Raw genomic sequence first — 19,892 nt, forward strand, 5'->3', positions numbered from 1 at the left:
ATATATATATATATATATATATATATATATATATATATATATATATATGCAGAATTAACTGGACTTTGCAAGTTATTTAAGAAACCGCATGAACATGTTGGGGGAGACACAATGAGATTTGGAAGAGGGGGAATCTTGGGTAGTTAGGATTGTATTTCATTGTACACATGTGTAAAAATTTCAAAAGTAAAGAAAAAATATCAAAGCAAAATTGGTGTATTCTTCCTAGTCTTTTGCCATTTTTATCATGTTTTGAATTTTAAGGTAGTACTAGTATCTGCAGCCATTACTGTTTTTCAAAGACACAGACACATCAGTGATGAATGAGTTTATCAGCAGGTTCACTAGACTGAATCTGCAGCCAGGTTCAGGTTGGATGACTGGGAAGTGAGGGGCCCAAGTCTGGGCTTGGCTTTCATGACCCACAACCACCTGGGGATGAGGACAGACTGAGCCAGAGAGAGAGGCCCCAGGAGCTGAGGCCCACAGCCACCTGGGGATGAGGACAGACTGAGCCAGAGAGAGAGACCCCAGGAACTGAGGAGAAGAAAAGCTGTCTACGTTGACATGATTGAAATTTCAAAGCCCACTTTGTAAATATTTAATGTCTGGTTCCCAGTGCACTCTGGGAAAGTTTCCAAGGTCGGTGAGAATCTGTCTCCTCTGAAGAGCAGTAAGCACATGACAGGAGGTCATGGATGTCTCTCAGAGAGGCCTAAAGGAATATCCTGGCTTGAGCAGTGTTTAGAGTGCACATAAGACACTGGAGGCAAGGCTGGGAAGCACTGTTGGTCCAGAGAGATAGGTCAGCAGGTAAAAGCAGTTACTGCCAGGATTGACGACTGGGTTTCCATCTGCAGGGCCAAAAGGAAGGAGAGGACAAACTGCTGCCAGTTGCCCTTTGACCTGCACACAAGTGTGTGTGTGTGTGTGTGTGTGTGTGTGTGTGTGTGTGTGTGTGAACGTGCGCAGGTACACACTCAAGCACACACAGACGAACAGCACTGTAATTTTAGTAAGGCAGTTACAGGGGTGATAAATGATCTAACCGGGAGTTGCAAACTAGAGTTCTACTATGTCCTGTGATGAGAGATAACTTGATGAGTCCTATCTAACTACTTCCTTCCTTGCCGAGGGACTCACCTATTTTGGTCGAATTAAAATCAACAGAACGGAACTTCCCGGCCATTCTTTATGCAAAGCTTCTCTTCCCACCTGACCTCTCTGACATGACCGTCCCACCTCCCACCACTAGAAGTGGGTGAAAATGGGTTCCATAGAACATAATGTGTCAACCTCAGATTAGATCGTGTCCTGACATTCGGTCTAACCAGGAAGTCCAGGATTCTCACAGAGATGAAGTAAAGCTACTAATGAAAATTAGAAGCAATGCCTGCTCCCCACGTTGTCCTGTTTTCCATAGTGCAGCTCAGTGGGGTGCTCCTCAAGGGGTTCTCGAAGTCTTTAAGGGCTGCTGCCTCTGCCTGCTACCTCCATAGATCACATAACTTTTGCACTCATTGTGTCAGCTCACACCGCTTCAATTATGCATGTCTTCTCTAGACATGTCAGCACCACTTTGCCCTATTAGATTAAAGAGGAGCAGGAAGGAAAACCATGGGTTATTAGAAAATGATTTAACATCTAGACATTGCCACCATGAAAATCCATTTCCCTGTCCTTTCATTTTTAACTGCGGGTAACGAGTTTGTAGCTATGTATTAATATGTGATGTCGTATCAGCGGCAGAAGCTCAGGCTCTGTCTTGCTGACTGGAGCTGTCTTGGGAGCTGTATTATAGAATCATCTGGATATTGGGGAAGAGCAACTGGGAGAGAAGTGCTAACCAATTCAGTGGGATCTTGCTGCTCCCCGAAGTTGAGCTAGGCAAAGAAACAAAAGTAAATGACTTTTGGGCTTGTTTCTGTTCTGCCATGAGCAGCAGCTTCTGCTAGTGAAAATGCATGCTTCTCACTTCAACAAGAGGGAAGCTCTGTGGTCAGGCTAACTCCTAAGGAACCTGAGCTCCCAGGAGGACTTGAGATGACCTGTAAACTATACTTTAACATCCTTCTGTTAATCAGATCAGTGGCTAATCTGGATAGCTCTCAGGGAAATGTTTTCTTTCCTTTTTCATTTTCTTTTCTTTCTTTCTTTCTTTCTTTCTTTCTTTCTTTCTTTCTTTCTTTCTTTCTTTCTTTCTTTCTTTCTTTCTTTCTGATTAATATCATTTAAGATCTTAAAGTCAATTATAGACATTTTAGCAGCAGCAGCAGCAGCAGCAGCAGCAGCAGCAGCAGCAGCAGCAGCAGCAGCAGCAGCATAATTATGCCTCTTGACCAGTTACTGTGTGGTGGCTATAGACTCATTTCCAGCATGGAAATCCCTGGAGGTGGTGTGTGAGCGCTGCCCTTCTCTAGAGAGGCAAGCTTGTGCCAAGTGGCCACTGCCCTCTGACCTCCCCACTCCTTGTGCCTGCTAGGCATCCACTTCTCTGACCCCAGTAAAAATGATATTGCTTTGCATCATTATAGTTTAGCCTACCCCTCCCACATCCAAGGAACCCTCCAGCTAATAGGCCTGTGGATATTGCTATTAACTCTTCCCACCACTTGGCACAGTGCCTGGCTCTGGTGAATGAAGCATGCATCGCCTACTGTGCCTGTGGCTAAGCCTCTGGACTGGGGGACTTGTGTGATCCTCTCAAAAATATCATAAAATACACATTTTCCTCATACATAGCAGAGCAACCTCTGACTCGGAGAAGCTGCCCCATCTTCCCAAAGGAATGCTGTTTCTATGTGGCTACTCCCTGTTCTCAGTCAGAATTCAGACTGGAACCAACCTAATGCTCTGTGAGAGTGGCTGACATGTCGGGGCTACAGTCACTGTGTGCACATGGTGTGGTAGACCATCTGGCTCATGACAGGCACTGACCTGGAACACCTGTCTACGGAAGGTGTGAAGAACACTCGGGAACACACTAGAGGAAAGAAAGCGACGAAATCATGACACAACACCCATCAACAACGATCCCTCTAGGAAGCCCAGCTTTGTGGAAGGCATCAGACACGACATCAGGGGCCCCAGATTCTATGCCTGGCTCCGACCAGAGGACACATGGCTTTTCAAGGAAGTGTCCCCCTGTGAGCCTCGGAACAGACGCCAATGCAGATGGCATGATTGTACTGCACAGATGACAACCTGAAGATGCAGAGAACCTAACAGCTTACACCAAACTCCTCTGTCAGGAGAGCAGAGCTAAAGCAGAAGGCAGGGCGAGGGGGTTGGGATCAGTACCCTTGCTTTGAAGATGCTTTAGGAAGAGCGACCTGCTAGGTTTTCCATAGCCTAACACCTCACATTGCAATAGAGTCTAAAATGAAGGTTTTGAGGTTTTCCCACAGAGTTTGCCCTAGAGTCAGGTGCTCTGAGCAGAATCAGTAGATGGAGTTGAAATTTGGGACATTAAGAAATAGTTTATGATGTGGGTTTGTAAAGACATTGTGCCGTTACTGTGACTCTTCCCCTTTGTAGCATCAAATCTTTAAGGTTAAGTTTTGAGTCTATGATCCATGTGAGACTATTTGGGAAGACAATAAATGCAGGGTCATCCAGTCTTTATTCCAGAAATTTTATGTTTAACCTAACGGGAAATGTGGCCTCTCATTTATGATATTTGTTGACGAAAAATAACTTTGCAGAAAAGATGGAATTGATTGGTCTATAGAAATGACTCCTTGTTTATGCCAGTGCATACCCGTGGTAAATAATCTGCCTTCTTTTTATGAAGCCACTTCTCATTGATCAATCTTTTGTGAAGAAATTGCTAATGAGCTCATGCTTACTGCGAGCTCCATCAGGGCATCACAGCTGTGTGGGGTGCTGAGTTCTCCCAGTGTGACAGAGTCCCCTGCTTCAGGCTCTCCAGGCTGAGCAGGTGGAGGAGGAGGGGGTCCCCTGTTCTTCATCACCATGTACAGAATTCCAAGAAGGCACCAGGGAAACTGTGGCTTGTGAGCCCAAGAGACAGACTCTGGTACTTTGGAACCCTCAGAAGCAAATGGGGTATGAATTATATATAAATTGAGCCACCATACTGATATGGCCAAGAAAGTACTGTCCAGATGGCGCTGAGTACAAAAGACAGTGACACACATTCCCTCACCATTTTACTATTTATGAGTCCAAGGCTTGAGTCAGCTGGTGGTAGGACAGGCTATCTGTTAGCACCACAAGGAAGCTGGGCCTTGCTCTTTCATTTTTATTTGACGCCGGCCTTGATCTCCCTGACACAACCCATTTTCACAGAGCCACTCGAACAGGACAGGGTTGCAATCCTACTGAAAGGCTTGTGGATGTTGGAGATCCAAGGGGGCAATTCTACTTTCTTTCTTTCTTTCTTTCTTTCTTTCTTTCTTTCTTTCTTTCTTTCTTTCTTTCTTTCTTTCTTTCTTTNCTTTCTTTCTTTCTTTCTTTCTTTCTTTCTTTCTTTCTTTCTTTCTTTCTTTCTTTCTTTCTTTCTTTCTTTCTTTCTCTCTTTCTCTCTTTCTCTCTTTCTCTCTTTCTCTCTTTCTCTCTTTCTCTCTTTCTCTCTTTCTTTCTTTTTACTTTAGAAAAACAGTTCTGATATGCCTTGCTTCCTGCTCAGGATTCTCTCACAGGTTTATAAAGAGATTGGGGAAGGTTTCAGACTAGGTAAAATGTGCATTACCTTGTTTCTCATGTGCATGAAGTCCTCCCTTGGAGGTTCGGGAGAAAAGGCAAGTATTTCAACAGTCACCTCACAGTTTTCATTCTGTCCATGTCATTCATTTGTTTATTTGGAAGAATCTTTTCTGAAATGCACGAAAGGCCAAGAGGGAGCTAGGCAGTTAAGTGTTTGTGAGAAATGTATCCCCATGAGGGCTTAGCAATAGACAGACCATGGGTCAACTATAATTGTTTCCAGGTAGTAATTTTCTGTAAGTAGACTAGGAAGGCAAAACCATTTCTTAACCGATTTATAGATCAATCAGTAATGATCTATAAAGAGGGTATAGAATTTGGACCATGACATCAGGAAGTTATGGCTTTCAATGTTCTTGGTATAATTAATACCAGTGACTCTGGGAAAATTCATTGTCTACTCTGGGCTTCAAGGCTCTGGCTTGCTAAGTTAAAGAAGCTGAGAGTACTTGGGGCTGACTAGCTCATCCAAACAACACACAGGCTCTTACTGAGCCTTTAACAGATTTTTGCCTCAAATAAACCTTAGACGGAAACAAGAGACCAGTTTACAAACAAGAACCCTGTGTTCTTGTGGCTCAAGACCAAAAAGGGCTACCACAGGGAATCCAACCCAACCACAGGCTTGGGTCTTTGAGGCGCCATTGCTGTGAATGTCTATGGTGATCTACTTTTTAGGAACCATTGCATCAAGTATCTATGGGTTCTGGTTTTTAGATTTCCTGTTAATGACTACTGGAATATCAGGTTTAGTACTGATCCCATATACTTTTTCCACTTTCAGAATCACAATTGCTATATTTCCTGACTCTGGGACATAGAATGTAGTCTGGAACCAGCAGCAGTAACCTAGCAAGCTTCTTAGGCACGTCTGAGGCTTCTAGGGCTGGAGGATTGCTGTACCAACCTGATGTATTCATTCCCTAGCAACTGGCTAGTACTTGAATTTCCTTACCTAGTGCAACAAGAAACACACAGGGCCAACTGCCTTTGGGTTCCAGAACCACCTAGACCCAAGCATCCTGCTCATGCCTCTGTGCAATCCTCAAAGCTGTAGCCCCTAATCCTTCATAAAAGAACACGTTCTGCACGTGGTGCTTGTCTTTGCTGCTTCCTTCAAGTCTATCTGGAATCTGAAAACATCCTAGACTCAAACTCTGTAAACACACATACAGCCCAACATAGGGGAAATCTTGAGTTACCAGCAACTCAAAACAGAGCAGATTCACTATTCAAATAGTTAAGGCTGCAAATTCCTTAGCAAAGGGGCTGGGAATGTCTAGTTTGTCCAGTCTCACTCCTGAAATACACTCCTGAAATACCAGTCATTTCAGAAAATAATTTGTGTTTACTTGAGGTTAATTTCCAATCAAGACTCTTGTCTTCTCCAATGAAGGAAGAATTCTTTGATGATAAAACTGATACACATGCACACATAATTTATAATTTATAACTGATATATATATATATGATTTTCTTTTAGTATTGATTTTTATACAATACTCACTAAGTACAGATATATTGTGTTTATGGAAAATATTTAGAACTTAAGGTCTTTAAGATTTTATTGCAATACATTTGTTTTCATTATTTTTCAGCTTGAAGTTTAAAATCTTTGGAGATATCAAGTGGAAAATAGACTCTGATCCCCATTCAATACAGTCATATTTAAATTGACTGTGTGAATGTGTATGTATATATGAATAAATACATAAACATATATTGCCTGTTAGTTTAGGGTATTAGCTTAAGAATCCTCTGTGATTTTTTACAATATGTATTCTGAATCAAAGTTGCCAAGAAACTTTCATAAAGGGAGCAGTACAATACTGCCCGTCAAAAAGAAAAAACCTTTCACATTTATAAAATTTACCGTTTTTCCACATCAAAACAACACAGCATCATCTTCTACCCTTTTGAGAGCAGCAACCAGGGATGGCAAGCCAACACCCTGCACACGGCTTCCGCTAGTACTGTGTTTATATAAGCAAGACCATGGGCTCTCTGTGGAAACACAAGGCGTGCGAGTCACCTGACTGATGAACTGGCATACAGCTGCCATGGCACTCATGGAGTGACAGCAGCCGAGTGACAGGCTTAATGAGACCGTCAACCTCTGCCCATCATGGCACTTCAATTATTTTATTTATCTTCCTTCGGTTTTCTTTTGGCATCAGTCACTAGAAAAGCTACTTGAACTTATGCGAAGACTTACAAACTTCCTCTGTGCTTTCGTGTGGAGAAAACGCATTTGACACATGCCCACACTCACATACATGCTTAATTGTTGGTCTCTTAATATCAGGAGGAGCTGTCTTGGAGTTTTATAAAGAATAATTAGTGTTTTCCTTTCCATTTTAGTTGGGGGTGGGAACATGTCATTGCCTCAGCCTGAGATTTGCTCAAACCCAAACCCCAAACCTCCCAAACAAGGGGAACTCTTCATGGCCAGCAGCCAGCTCCTACAGTGGCATATTTTAATCTGTCACATTGTGAAACAAGGTTTAACATGAATGCCTTAGCAGTACTGGGTCTCTCTGAATGGCACCAGCTTGTGTGTCAGCACTGGAAGTGCATGCTCGCGACAATTTGTGGAGAGACAGTATGAGAAAATGAAAGAAAACTTCCTTGGGATCTTCATAAAAAATAAAAAAATAAGTAATTCTGTAGTTTTCTGAATGACAACAGCTAGTTAAAACACAAAGACTAAACAGGAAGAAACTAAAAGAAAGAAGTAAACAGTAAGAACATATTTGTATATGCTAAAAACAAAAGCTAACTTCGTTTCGATGGAGGTGTGTGTGTGTGTGTGTGTGTGTGTGTGTGTGTGCGCGCGTGCGCGCCCGCGTTTCGACACAAGTACATATATATGTGTGCTTGTCTGCATGCATGTGCATGTGTGCATATGTGTGTGTGTGTGCGTATGTGTGTGCGTGCATGCGTTTATTCCTGTGTGTGTGCATGTGTGTGCACACATGCGTGTGTGTCTGTTTCTCATGGTGTTCTCACTCACCCTTTACTAGTTTATCTGTCAAGTAGGTCCACTCCTTAATCAGAATCACAGTCTATGGGAGGGAGGTATAGAGTCCATGTTGCAAGTAATTAATCTGGCATAATTAAAAAAAAAAAGCAGTACTGCAAACTGGCACTCCACATACCTTATCATCTAAACTGGCAATCTGGCAGTGAGTAGCAGAATGCAGGCCAGACCCTCACACCCCCTGCCCTGCTGTCCTCAGCAGGAACCCAAGGTCAATGGAGCATGAAACATGGGCGGTGTGGCAAGCCTTCCTGCGACCTCCTGAGCCTGCCCATATACCATGAACTTCCATGGAAGTGCTTTGCTCAGCTGGGATCTTCCAGAAGACATTCTAGTAAGCATGACTTAAGTCATTGGTTTCTCATGGCTCCCTTTTGGTAGCCATGCCCCATTTTGTCAAACCCATGCACACATGCATGCACACTCCCTTAGTGCAATCATCACGATGCAGAACCAACTACGTGGTAAAGAACTTGTCCAAACTCATCAGCCTATCTGGAGGCCACTGTCTATTCTCTAACGTCCTCCCCAGCTCAGACATTTTAATGTCCACTCCGTTGGGTTTATGCTGCTCTCAGAGGCAATGCCACATGTATGTTAAATAGACAGGCAGTTCTCTTGTCTCCTTGATAATTAACAAAGATGCTAAGGAGTAATGCCAAGTCAGTGTCCTGGCTGGAGACCATCCACTCCCTGCTAAATCATTGTGTATGCTCTGTTAAGCCGTTCTCGTTGAACCTCATGAGCCAAGGCAACATCCAACCTAGAGACGACTTCTCAAATGATGGGCAGCGTTACCGACGACAATGAAGCAATCTGTTTTCATTTCAGATCATCTTGACACTTGCTGCAGACAAGCCAAGAGAGTAAACTGGGCAAGATGTGAGTTTAAATTTCTCAAAATTTCACCCCGTTTATCTGCTCTCCCATCATGCTTTCAGGATACAAGCTAATTAATAGTAGTGTTTCTCACTTTTAAGGTAATATGCCTCCAAGGTCTACTTACATCTTTTTTCTTTCTCAACCAAGTTACGCTATTCTGACTCATGGCATTGAGTCCCCAGCGCTCTCTCCTCCTCCCTGCTTTGTGCTTTCTTATTTATTCTCAGATATAGTACACATATGCTGGTATCATGCACAAGGCAGTGGGGCAGCGATGAGGGAAACTTTGATGCTCCCCAAATCTATATTAATAACAGTTGTAGTTAGACAGGCTCAGACACTGTCGGGAACAGGCTCTGAACCCGGAGGGCTACCAGGTCAAATTCTACAGGCAACAGGAAACGCGAGTGCTCACTTACCTGCTTCTGGTCAACAATTATTTCCAGGTCCTCGTCACTGCTTAGCTTGCCATAGCCTTGTTCTTTACTTTTCTTGTGAAAGAACAATTTTAAATATCATTTAGTTTCTTTTCATTAAAAAAAAACTTAATTCCTACTTAATAATTCTTAAAGATAAAACTCTTCATTTAACCCTTTCACCAACCACATTCCTGACATCAGTCTCTCATGTACAGTAGCCCACCATCTTATATCTATGCGTCGACTCTGCTTATCCTCTTGTGGCCAAAGTGTGCCTTTGATCCTTTCTCAATGTTCTGTTTTATTCCATAGTTTCGGCAAAAATTCAGTAAAAACTGTTTACTGTGAGATAAACAACCAGCTCTCTGAAGACTCTTAACACATTTTTCTCAAGAACAGAAACTTCATTTAGAATTATATTACTCTTAAAATGTCAACTACCACACATTATATGTTAAGGCTTTATGTATTTTTAAGAATAAGAGAACTATTACATAACTCAGACAACGAACTCTCAAACTTTCAATTAATTGCATAAATAGTTTCATTGAAAATAAAAAGCAGCTTTTAGCATGATGTAGTTTCGAAATTAGGTAGTTTATGAAGTTGGAAGAGAATAGGCCATATCTATAAGGCACACTTTATTGCCATTTTATTCTTTCATTGTTGTGGCTGGTCCTAATGAGTGCTCCCTAACCCTCTTCCGTACAGCAAAATTTATGAATACAAAGTCTAAGGTTGGAAAAGGAGTCTAACCATAACAATCATATCGCAGTTACAGAATAATGGTAGCATATTTAATGGCAACTTTTTTTTCTCCCCAGTGGGAATATCAGAAGTATAACAGGACTCCTTCATACCAATGACAAATGGAGATAAAAGTCATTATGCAGTTTTCTGTTGACCAAAGTGAAAACCACAACCAAACAAACAAACACAAATCAAAAGGACACCTTAGTATCCACATAAACTAGAATTAAGAGAAGTAGATTTCTGACAATTCTGTCTGTGGTGTCATAGGAGCACTCATGCTGACACGGGGTCCTGCATATTGGTGATCATGACACAAGGCTTTTTTTTTTTTTTTACCCTAAACAATGTGGTCTTTTTCTCCTCTTTATAACATTTCAAAATATGAATTCTGATGCTTCTCCCTCCCCATAAATATACCTCTTATTTTGTGTCATTTACTGTAACGTAGAGATCAGAGACTTCAAGTATTGAAATGCATAAAAAAAAAATACAACCCAACTACGTCTACAGACTAATAAATTCCAACACTCAGGACAGAACAAATGATCACAGTGTTCCTCCCAGTTATTATTCTTGTCCTCATTTGAGGTTCCATTTCAAGATGGATGGAAAAGAAAATAAACACGTTTGGCTTGAGCCAAACTCACTTCCTGTCTCTTGGCTTCTGGGTCCTCTGAGCTCAGGGTTTGTTATGAGACACTCTCTACAGTCCCTCTGCCACACAGCCCTCAGAAATGTTTTCCCCAATATTGATCTGTATACGTACCAAGTAGCTCATCTGCATGACCCGATTTTTGGACAAAAGGGCATTAAGTAGAGATGGAATGTGAGTCCTTCCATCCATTTCACTGTCAGACATCCCAGAATTCTTTGCACCAGCGGCAGTGGCTTCATTGCCAGAACTTGCTGACCAGAGAACCACAGATCTTGCCCGGCAACAGTATTAATAATGTACAACAATAATTGAAGTATTCCTGAATCACTGTTCTGACTTTGTAAACATCCTGAAAATTTTGGCTACTGCAAAAAGCCATGGATAGGATATTTTCTTTTTCTAATTTGTATCATACACTTAATGCTTCCTGGCTGCTGCTCTCTTTAATGATTTTTAGAAACCCATCTATTATTTATAACATAAATTTTGTATTTAATCCCTTACATATAGACTATGTCTCCTGGTCATAAAAACTCCACTTCCCCCGTTTAAGCCCCTGGCTCAGACTTTCCTGACATTCACTGCTAGTAGATAAAACAATGTCAGCACATACAGAATGCAGTAAGAAGTTGCAGTTTCGGTTAATATTACATTTCACTTTTCCCACTTAATCCCAAATGTCTGATTCAGGAGCATACTCCCAGGGAAGAGGGGCCAGGAAAGAAGATTATATACACAACTACTCTGTAGAAGTTGCCATTTTCCAGGAATGGGAGGAAGCATTTGGAGTTCTGATATTTGTGCTTAATCCTCTAGTCTCCACAAGACACAGAAAGCACACAGAACCAGCAGCCTTGCGAGCTTCCCTTAGAACCAAGCAACATTGTCAAGTCTACCCCATGACCCAGGGACACTCATCCTTCCTTAATCCATACAGTCACCCACTTACTGATATCTAGTGCGAGCGAGCGAGTGAGCACAGTCCTCTTTCAAGTACTGAGCTGCCCACTTTGCTTAGCTGAGCCAGCCCAGGCGGGGATCTTCAGCTCTCCTCTCTCCTCCCTCCTCCCAGCCGGGAAGCCCTGTCGTCTTCCTATGCACTTTGCCAAGCCCAGAATGCAAGTCCCTGGCTTCTGCAAGACCTTGCACATCAGCCAAAGGAGTGAACTAGGAGGAGGAAGAAAGCTAATCTTCCCACTGTCCAAGTGTGAGGGGGCAGGGCTTATGTGGGAGGAGAAGCCACAGTGTAAGCACGTCCTGAGCTCCACCCACAGCTCTGGTAAGATGCTGAAGCTGAGAGTTTCAATTGAGGCAAGGAGGTGAGGCCCCTCACATCCTAGCCTTATCAGACCGACTACTTGTGGTCACTTTTGTGTACTTCTCACTAAGTGCATCTGAGGAGAAAGCATTAGCGTCTGGGAGACGAAAGGGTGAGAGGACTCTAGGTGGAGAAATGAAAGGAGAAATGAGAGTCACAGTTTGCTGACATTGTCTCCTTGCCTGTAAAAAGCTTTCAGCCCAGGCTGGCTGTCATGTCTGAAACTCCAAACACAGTGTCTCTTATCTTCCCCCAGCATCCTGAGTGACATCATTCTGGATTCTATCTGGGTTTGATCTAGCTTGGAACAAGATTGCCTAGTTCCTCTTTCAGGCTGACACCTTTTGAAATGCTATCCAATCAAATTACCTCTATGGCTTCCTTAAGATGGAGAAGCCTATCTGCGAACTCAACTCTGCCCCACACAGATTTCTACTCTGTCTCCTTTCCCCTAAATATGGCCTCTCTGTCTCTTCATCCTTTCTTCCACAGGAGTCAAATTCTAAAATGGATCTGTTCGCTTGAATTAAATAAATCACGACACTTGGGAAATTGTATGGCAATGTTATCGTGACCACGGAAAAGAAAATTATTCCACGGGAAAGGACTGGACAAAGCTAACAATAGCAACAGACAGCAGGGCTACAGAGAGTCCCCAGATGAAGTAACTTGCTTATTTTAGAAAATAAGTTATAAAAAAAGCTCCGAGTTTGGGGCTGGGGATGTAGCTCAGTAGTAAATCACTTATGGAGAATGCCTGAGGCTCTGGGTTCAACCTCCAGGACTAGCAAAATCCAAACTTTTAAAAAATATCCTTTACAAGCCAGGCATGGTGGCACACGCCTTTAATCCCAGCATTTGGGAGGCAGAGGCAGGCGGATTTCTGAGTTCGAGGCCAGCCTGGTCTACAAAGTGAGTTCCAGGACAGCCAGAGCTATACAGAGAAACCCTGTCTCGAAATATATATATGAAAAGATATCACTTGTTTGTATACTGAATTAAAGATATTCTTCATACTCATGAGGAATGGGATTTACACAGAAGGTTTTTAAAGGGAAAAGGGACACTTGGTCTATCTATCAGGATAAATTGCCCCTAACTGTAGGTTTTACCTAGCTATGAATTCCAAACTGAATTTATGTATAAGAATTTCAACAATGGTTTATCATTACTTAGTTACTACTTCACGATGAATTTATGAAAGCAAAAGTCACATGTAGAATTAACAATATAATGGCAGGAAGATAAGAGTTTCCCAATGCCATCTTAGTTCTCAACCTCAAAGCCATCTGGGTTCAAGTCCTATCCCCCTGTGTCCCCATCCTTAATCTCTCCCTACCACCATTCTTCCTTCTGCCTACAAAATTGCTTAGGTTTCCCTTCACTTAGAAGGTGTTCTCCTTCTTCACTGTTAAACTTGAAAGAATGGTCTACACTCATTCAAAGTTCTTTGCTCTTCTAAAGCCACCACAAGCAAGGTGATTACCGAATTGATGAACACTCGTGGAGCAGGTTGAATTGAATATCAAACAGACAGGGTAGGGAAGACAGTGTGCACACAAGGTCTCCACTGGGCAGTGGTGCCTTTGGAAAATCCTGCCAAGTAGAAACATCTAGTTGACTATTTAGTTATGTGCCCGTACCTAAGAAGAGGAATGGGGCTCCACATACAGATGGATGGGATCAGAGAATGGCAGGAGTGGGTGAGCTCATAAGACAGACGAGGTGAGAACTCAACCCAGAAGCCCAAAGGATAGCTATACTTTAAAATGAAGAAAGAGAGGAGAGTACATTAAAGGGTGTGAGAGGGATTCAGGAGAGAGCGCAGACGGCTAATTCCAGGAGAGGAAGATCTGTGACCTTCCCCTGAGTGAGGTGTCAGAAGTCGTCCACAAGTAGGAAGAGAAGCTAAGATGAAAGTCAGATGCAGTGATGGGGCACACTGGTCCTGGGAGCAAAGATGGGCAGAGTGTGCATCCTTTCTTAGGAAAGCTAAGATACAAAGGGCTGGATGAAAGACAAAGGACTCAATGACAGATTATCAGGACAGTCACAGTGCTCCCAGCCGGCCTTTATATAAAAGTCCTGAGCAGGTTTGCAATTCAAGAAAAATAAGCAAAGCGCTGCAAAGATGAAAACGCAGATACCAGAGAGAGTTGGGAGGAGCCAGAAAACGGAAGCAGAGACCTCTCTCACAAAACCTCTCTTTTACAACTGTATATGAAGTCTTTGAGGGGGAAAAAAAAACCCCTGGACGATTCTCTATTAAAAGCTAAAAGTTATGTTTCCAAGAAAAAGAATTAAGAGAGGCCTATGCTTTCTTCTTCAGACTTTAGTGTATTTTCTGAAACAAAACAACTTCGTGATTTGAAAAAGGAAACGAAAGTTGGTTGCTTAAGAGATCCATGCAGTTGTTGTAGGGAGGCTCCTACAAAGGCATTACAGGGAAGTTCCTGGGTGGGCTTTTCCATTTCTCCGAGTTGTCACTAGGGTAAAGTTTTATTTCTTTTCTTTTTCTATTTATTGGATATTTTATTTATTTACATTTCAAATGTTATCCACTTTGTCTGCAACCTCCCTATGCCGCCCATCTCCCTGCTTCTATGAGGGTGCTTCCCCACCCACCCACTCGCACCTCACCACCCTATGATTCCCTCACACTGGGGCATCTATGGAGTCTTCACAGGACCAAGGGCCTCTCCTCCCATTGATTCCAGATAAGGCCATCCTCTGCTACATATTCGACCGGAGCCATGGGTCCCTCCATGTGTACACCTTGGTTGATGGCTTAGTTCCTGGGAGTTCTGGGGTGGTCTGGTTGGTTGATATTGTTGTTCTTCCTATGGGGTTGTAAACCCCTTCAGCTCCTCCAGTCCTTTCTCTAACTCCTCCATTGGGATCCCCGTGCTCGGTCCAAAGGTTGGCTTCGTACATCCACATCTGTATTTGTTAGGCTCAGCGAACAGCATCACGCCCTAGCTCTTGTCTCTGGGTCTTGTGGTGAGCTGTGTGAGGTGGTGGCATAAATGCGGTGTTTGCTTATTGCGTGGAGCATGCCTTCCACCATCAGAACAAGATCCTGCTCCTGTGTCCTTTGTCTTTTTTAAGGTCCACAGTGTCAGCATAGCCACAGAGGACAGTGCTGAGACAGCCAAAGAAGTGATAGGACGAGCAAACAGGAAATGAGGGGGGACAGTCTCTGCCAAGTGGAAAGGTTGACAGCTGTCAACCGTGCTCCCAGTTCCAAGTCCTGAGTGGGCTTCTTAAATAGACATGGAATGATACCTTCTGATTTTTCATTCAAATTTGGGAAGGGAAAATGTCATTGTTAGAGAGACTTATAGTAGAGGGTTAAATGTAGGACTAAAGTGTGTGTATGTTTGTGTGTGGACTGAAGTCTGTCTATCTCTCTGTGTGTGTGTGTGTGTGTGTGTGTGTGTGTGTACCTACACACTCATGCTATAGTAAAATAGAGTGCTCACAGGGTTTGTTGTTTTATTTACTTTTGGGTCAGTCAAGAACCAACCAAACGCATGGCCCACAGACTCCCTTCTGACGCTGTATCACCAAGCAAGAAGAGACGATAAAGACATCAAATATGACTTTTAAAACTGTATCTAAAATCATGCATAAGCCCCCGAATTTAGTAGTCTTTTCTATTTTAAAGCTAACTTTAACAGGGAAACGGTCATTAGTGGCTGGATGAGGGTGCAGCCATGGCTCGAAGTAGGTTTCAATCTAATTTTGCAGCCAGTCCTTCATGCTTGCTTTTCATGATAATTTTTTTCCTTCTACTATCTCACTGGGTAGCCCTTGCTAGTCTGGAACTCGATATGTAGAAGAAGTTGTCCTTAAAGTCATGGAGATCAGCCTGCCATTTTGTCCAGGGTACTGGGAAAAAAGGACACAGCCCCACAGTTAGCCTGGGCTTTTCTATCTTAAAGTGGCTCTCCGAGACAGGATGAGCATAAATGATCTGGGTTCCACACTAGCCTCCCCTGCTCCTTGCTTACTCCCCTGTCAGCCCACTGCAAGGTTTACTCTGAAGAGCAATATATGCTATCACTATCACATCTCTACATTTTCTTTTAAGGTTTATTTTTAAAGTCCTGCAACTCGGAAAACTTCCAAAGTGGGTACACTAAAAACTCAGGCTTTTCTTCTCTCTAGCAAGTCACTGTTTTGATTTGGAAGTCAGATAGCTTGCTGCCTTCCTCTGGAGATAGGTCTCATCCCTAGGATTAGAGAGGAGGATTTCTGATCAAAGGGCTAGGATTTTTATAGATCTCAGTCAAGAGCAAGTGATCAAACAACGCTACTCTTTGAGACAAATCTGTGTTTTGATAGGCAGTGCAAGTGGATGCTAATTGCCAACCTAAAGCCTTTGATCTTCCTGTCTCCACAGATGACAGTCAGCGAATGGCTTCATCTCATGCTCTGGGATCCATGGGAGTACTCAGCTAAGATCACTTCCTGGGCGGAGCTAGAATAGCTGGTGACCTCCTAGTGGGGGAGGGGCACACTGGCTTTAAGGAACAACGTGTGGGTGCCACATTGATTGTCAAGTAGGCAACGAACAAAACTTAAGCTTGAAATTTCAATTCTGTAAGAGCCAGTCATGTGCTACATGGTTTTAAAGACAATAAAGAAAGCATTTCTTGACTTCCCCTTACCCCCTAAACCAAACAAAAAGACACTCAAAGAAGTGGCAAGGAAATCGGATGTGCTTTTATACAAAATTCTAAGTCCAATTTTCTTTCATATAAAAGGTTCTTTTCTCCACACACACAAAAAAACCAAAACCAAAACCAACCAAACGAACAAAAACCAGGCTCCTTAGAAACTATAAACACAATTGGTATAAATGAAAAAAACAAAAAAAACAAAAACATTTTGGCCTTCTAAAAACACGGTGATTGATGTAATCTTGATGCTATTTCCAAAGGAGGAAGAAATAAAGCTCTCCCTGTTTCACATCTCCCACCTAATACAGTGTCCTCTGTGTAAGATGATAAGGAGTCCTGGAGAGTGGATCTAGCATTTTGGATCCCAAAAGGTAAGTGAATCTTACTGTTCTATACTATCTTCTTCCTTCCCCATTCAGCCCCAAAGTCCTCACGATTAAGAAAAGAGAAATCTCTTCCTTTTGTTTCTTTGAAATATGAGAAGAACAACCACAGTCACAATGAAGACACAGTGGTGATGTCCTGCAACAGCAGCCCCGCTGACCATACCCACTTCTGCCTGGGCATGAAGCCATGTGACACCTCCTCAAACACGGGCGCATTGGCCCTAGGTCTCTGCCCAGTCTCTTCTCCCTGGAGCACCTGGCCTCCCACACCTGCTGCTGCTGTCTTTATATAACAACTGCTCTGCCCATTATGCATGGAAGACTGTGAAATAGACCTGAAGTGCTTTAATAAAAAGAATATTCTACATCCTAGCTACACTATTCCTCTAGTTTCATACCTTCCCAAATCCAGCCCCGGGTTTTGACAGGTTGATGCAAGCTTGATTATGAAACTTTTTGTCTGACAAGGGCCAACGCCAAGTTCATTGTGCACCTTCGTGTGGGAGCTGTGTGACCGAAGGACTTGCAATCAGCACTTCTATTATGGCCAAAGTGGGCTTGAAGGAGTCGTATTTTTCTTTAATTTTCATATACTTGGCACACAGCTGTGACAGCTCAGAATAATCTCTGCTCCATTTCCTCCTGAGGGTCAGCCCATCTCCTCCCCCTAAGCTCTCCCCTGACTGTGAGACCCAGGCCTCCTACTCAGCTCTGTGATTGATTCTCTGCCACTTTCATCAGTTTGCCCGTGATTTCTTCTCTTTACTCCTCTTCTACAATGCTTAGAAGCCCACAGTGTCCTTGTTACACATAAGTCGCAGACATCCCTAAAGGTTGAGCTTGTTTAGACTTCCTCTTTGTCTTTATGAATGTGCACTTCTAGGTAACTGTGGGTGTGTTCTTCCAAGCCACCAAGTGTGCAGAATCAAAAAGATCTTAAGCCACAGATAGTTTGTTTATCCACAGGGAATGTGAAAAATCAGTTAAGAAGTTAAAGCTTCAGATCCTAGAGGACACGTAGCCAAATCCAAATTATGCATGTTATTACAAAGGTAGAAAATATTGACCATAGGCAATGAGTGAATGCATGGCAGCTTCTACTGAAAGGTAAAGTAGGTAAATTAAGGAAAGATTGCTGGCAAATGACCTCAAGTATTCTATGGCTCCTTAGCTCTAGGAAAAAGGGATTGATGTTTAGGAATAGTGTCCTTGAGTAGCAAAGATAATTGTGAGTGGGTGCAGGACAGAACATGTCACACTGTCAGGCTGTCAAGCTTCTGAGGAGTTTACAGAGGCAAAGCCAGGTTAGAAAGGCACAGAGTTTGCTTCCTGCAGACATGTGGATAACTAGGGATGCTAGATTCAGTCAAGCAGAGAGCAACATCATCAGATTGGTGCTGTATGCAGTCTGTTCTTGCTAAGGGTCAGGAATGGACTGGAGAAAGGGTTGAGGGCACCGAGAGGGCCAGCATGCGACTGCTAGGAACCTGCGAACACACGGCTCGTCAGAGGGAGCAGGCCACACTCCAGTTTTACAAGCACATATTTCATTCATCACTTCAAGCACACTTTTTTTCAAGACTGACTTTATAAGGCATATAATGTCTCCATTTCCTCAAGTCAGGTGCAAATTTTCAGTAAATGGGCCAAGGATAAGCCTAGAAATTCTCTTGATGCAGCAGTACATGATTTTTTTCAGGAAAATAAATTAATGAGACAAAGAATCCGAGGGAGAGAGCTTTGACGAACAGGGACGTTTGCGAGTAGTAACAAACATACTGGCATTCTGTAAAGCCATGAGCGATAGTTCAACTGTTTTGTTCTGTTTTGTTTCTATTTGTTGGAACAGAGTGAGCCTGTTTTCAGAAACAATGTGAAACTGTGCTGTAGAGTATCTGAAAGGATGGATTGTGAAGTGTCTGGGGGGAGACATGAGCAACAAGTTCTTTATGCAAAATCCTGCACTGAACTGCTGCTGGGGGCGGGGCTAGGAATCCTGTGCTGCTTCTTGGGGCAGGACTAGGAATCCAATGAGCTGCCCTGTGGTGCATGGGGAGGAGCACTGAATGGCAGCATATTTACTTTAGTGTATCTGCAAACACGTTTGGGGGAACTGAGGTCAGCCTCGCTGCAGAGCTTAGCTCTAAATAGTCAGAGCCAGCTGATTTTTCACCTGCACTTAACTTGCCAGAGGACAAAACTGTTGAATGAGGAAATGCCTGAGTGTGATCCTGTTTGACCACAGGCCATTCATCTGATCTTCTTTCGTGACATTGATTGGGACCTTTGGTGTCTCCCAAGTCTTTTGTCTTCTTCATGACATTGATTGGGTGACTCTTGCTTCTTGGAAAACACTTTGGGTACAAAAAAAAAAAAATTTAATACAATTCCACATTGCTATCAAAACACCGAAAGGTACTCAGCTCCAAATGCACATTCTCACAACTTGAGGAGGGCTGTCTTCGAAGATGAAGACCCACAGCAAAGGTCAACAGTACCTGATGTTTCTTTGACTCCTCCATCCCCAAATTCAATCTTTACATTTTTCTTTTACGTTTTAAATTTTTATTTTTAGACTGAGAGTGGTGACCCACACCTTTTTTTTTGAGTTTTTTTTTTTCCATTAATTTATCCACTTTACTTCATGATCACAGTCCTCGTCCCTCCTCTCCTGTCAGTCCCACCCTCTTACCTGCTTCTTCCCCCCCTGCCTTCAACAAGTAACGCCCCCCCAAAAAAAACAACCCAAAAATACTGGATACCAATCCACCCTGCCCATCAAGTCCTCTTTGAATTTTCCTTTGTGTTTAGCTCACATTGGCTAATGAATCTCTGTTCCCCGTGTTCCACTGGAGTTGCACCTTCTGGAGCTCACCAGTACAGACGAGTTGTACTTCAGAGCTATGGATGGCTGCCCTGGAACTTCCCTCCTCGATTCTGGTTCCTGTTTTCAAGGTGCAGTGTCTTCTTCTGGTTTAGGACACACACACACACACACGCATGGTCCAAGAACTCCTTGAGATTAT

The 19,892-nt window shown here is 43.0% G+C and overlaps 1 protein-coding gene across 17 annotated transcripts in view; it reads right to left on the minus strand.

The window, feature by feature from the left end:
* The window catches only part of Pex5l (peroxisomal biogenesis factor 5 like), a 203,677-nt gene that overhangs the window by 132,028 nt on the left and 51,757 nt on the right, over positions 1-19,892 (minus strand). For 5 of the 17 annotated variants that reach the window (XM_021197176.2, XM_021197173.2, XM_021197172.2 and 2 more), the window contains exon 2: positions 9,070-9,141. The exons of 4 other annotated variants lie outside the window; for them this stretch is intronic. In XM_021197176.2, coding sequence (XP_021052835.1) covers positions 9,070-9,141 — 72 coding nt within the window. Of the gene's footprint in view, positions 1-9,069; positions 9,142-10,588; positions 11,672-19,892 lie in introns of those variants that run through there. 8 more of the 17 variants (XM_029537446.1, XM_021197177.2, XM_029537440.1 and 5 more) reach the window with 5 other exon arrangements.

The sequence above is a fragment of the Mus pahari genome, chromosome 4 (genome assembly GCF_900095145.1).
Source record: "Mus pahari chromosome 4, PAHARI_EIJ_v1.1, whole genome shotgun sequence".
In the NCBI taxonomy this organism is placed as follows: Eukaryota; Metazoa; Chordata; class Mammalia; order Rodentia; family Muridae; genus Mus; species Mus pahari.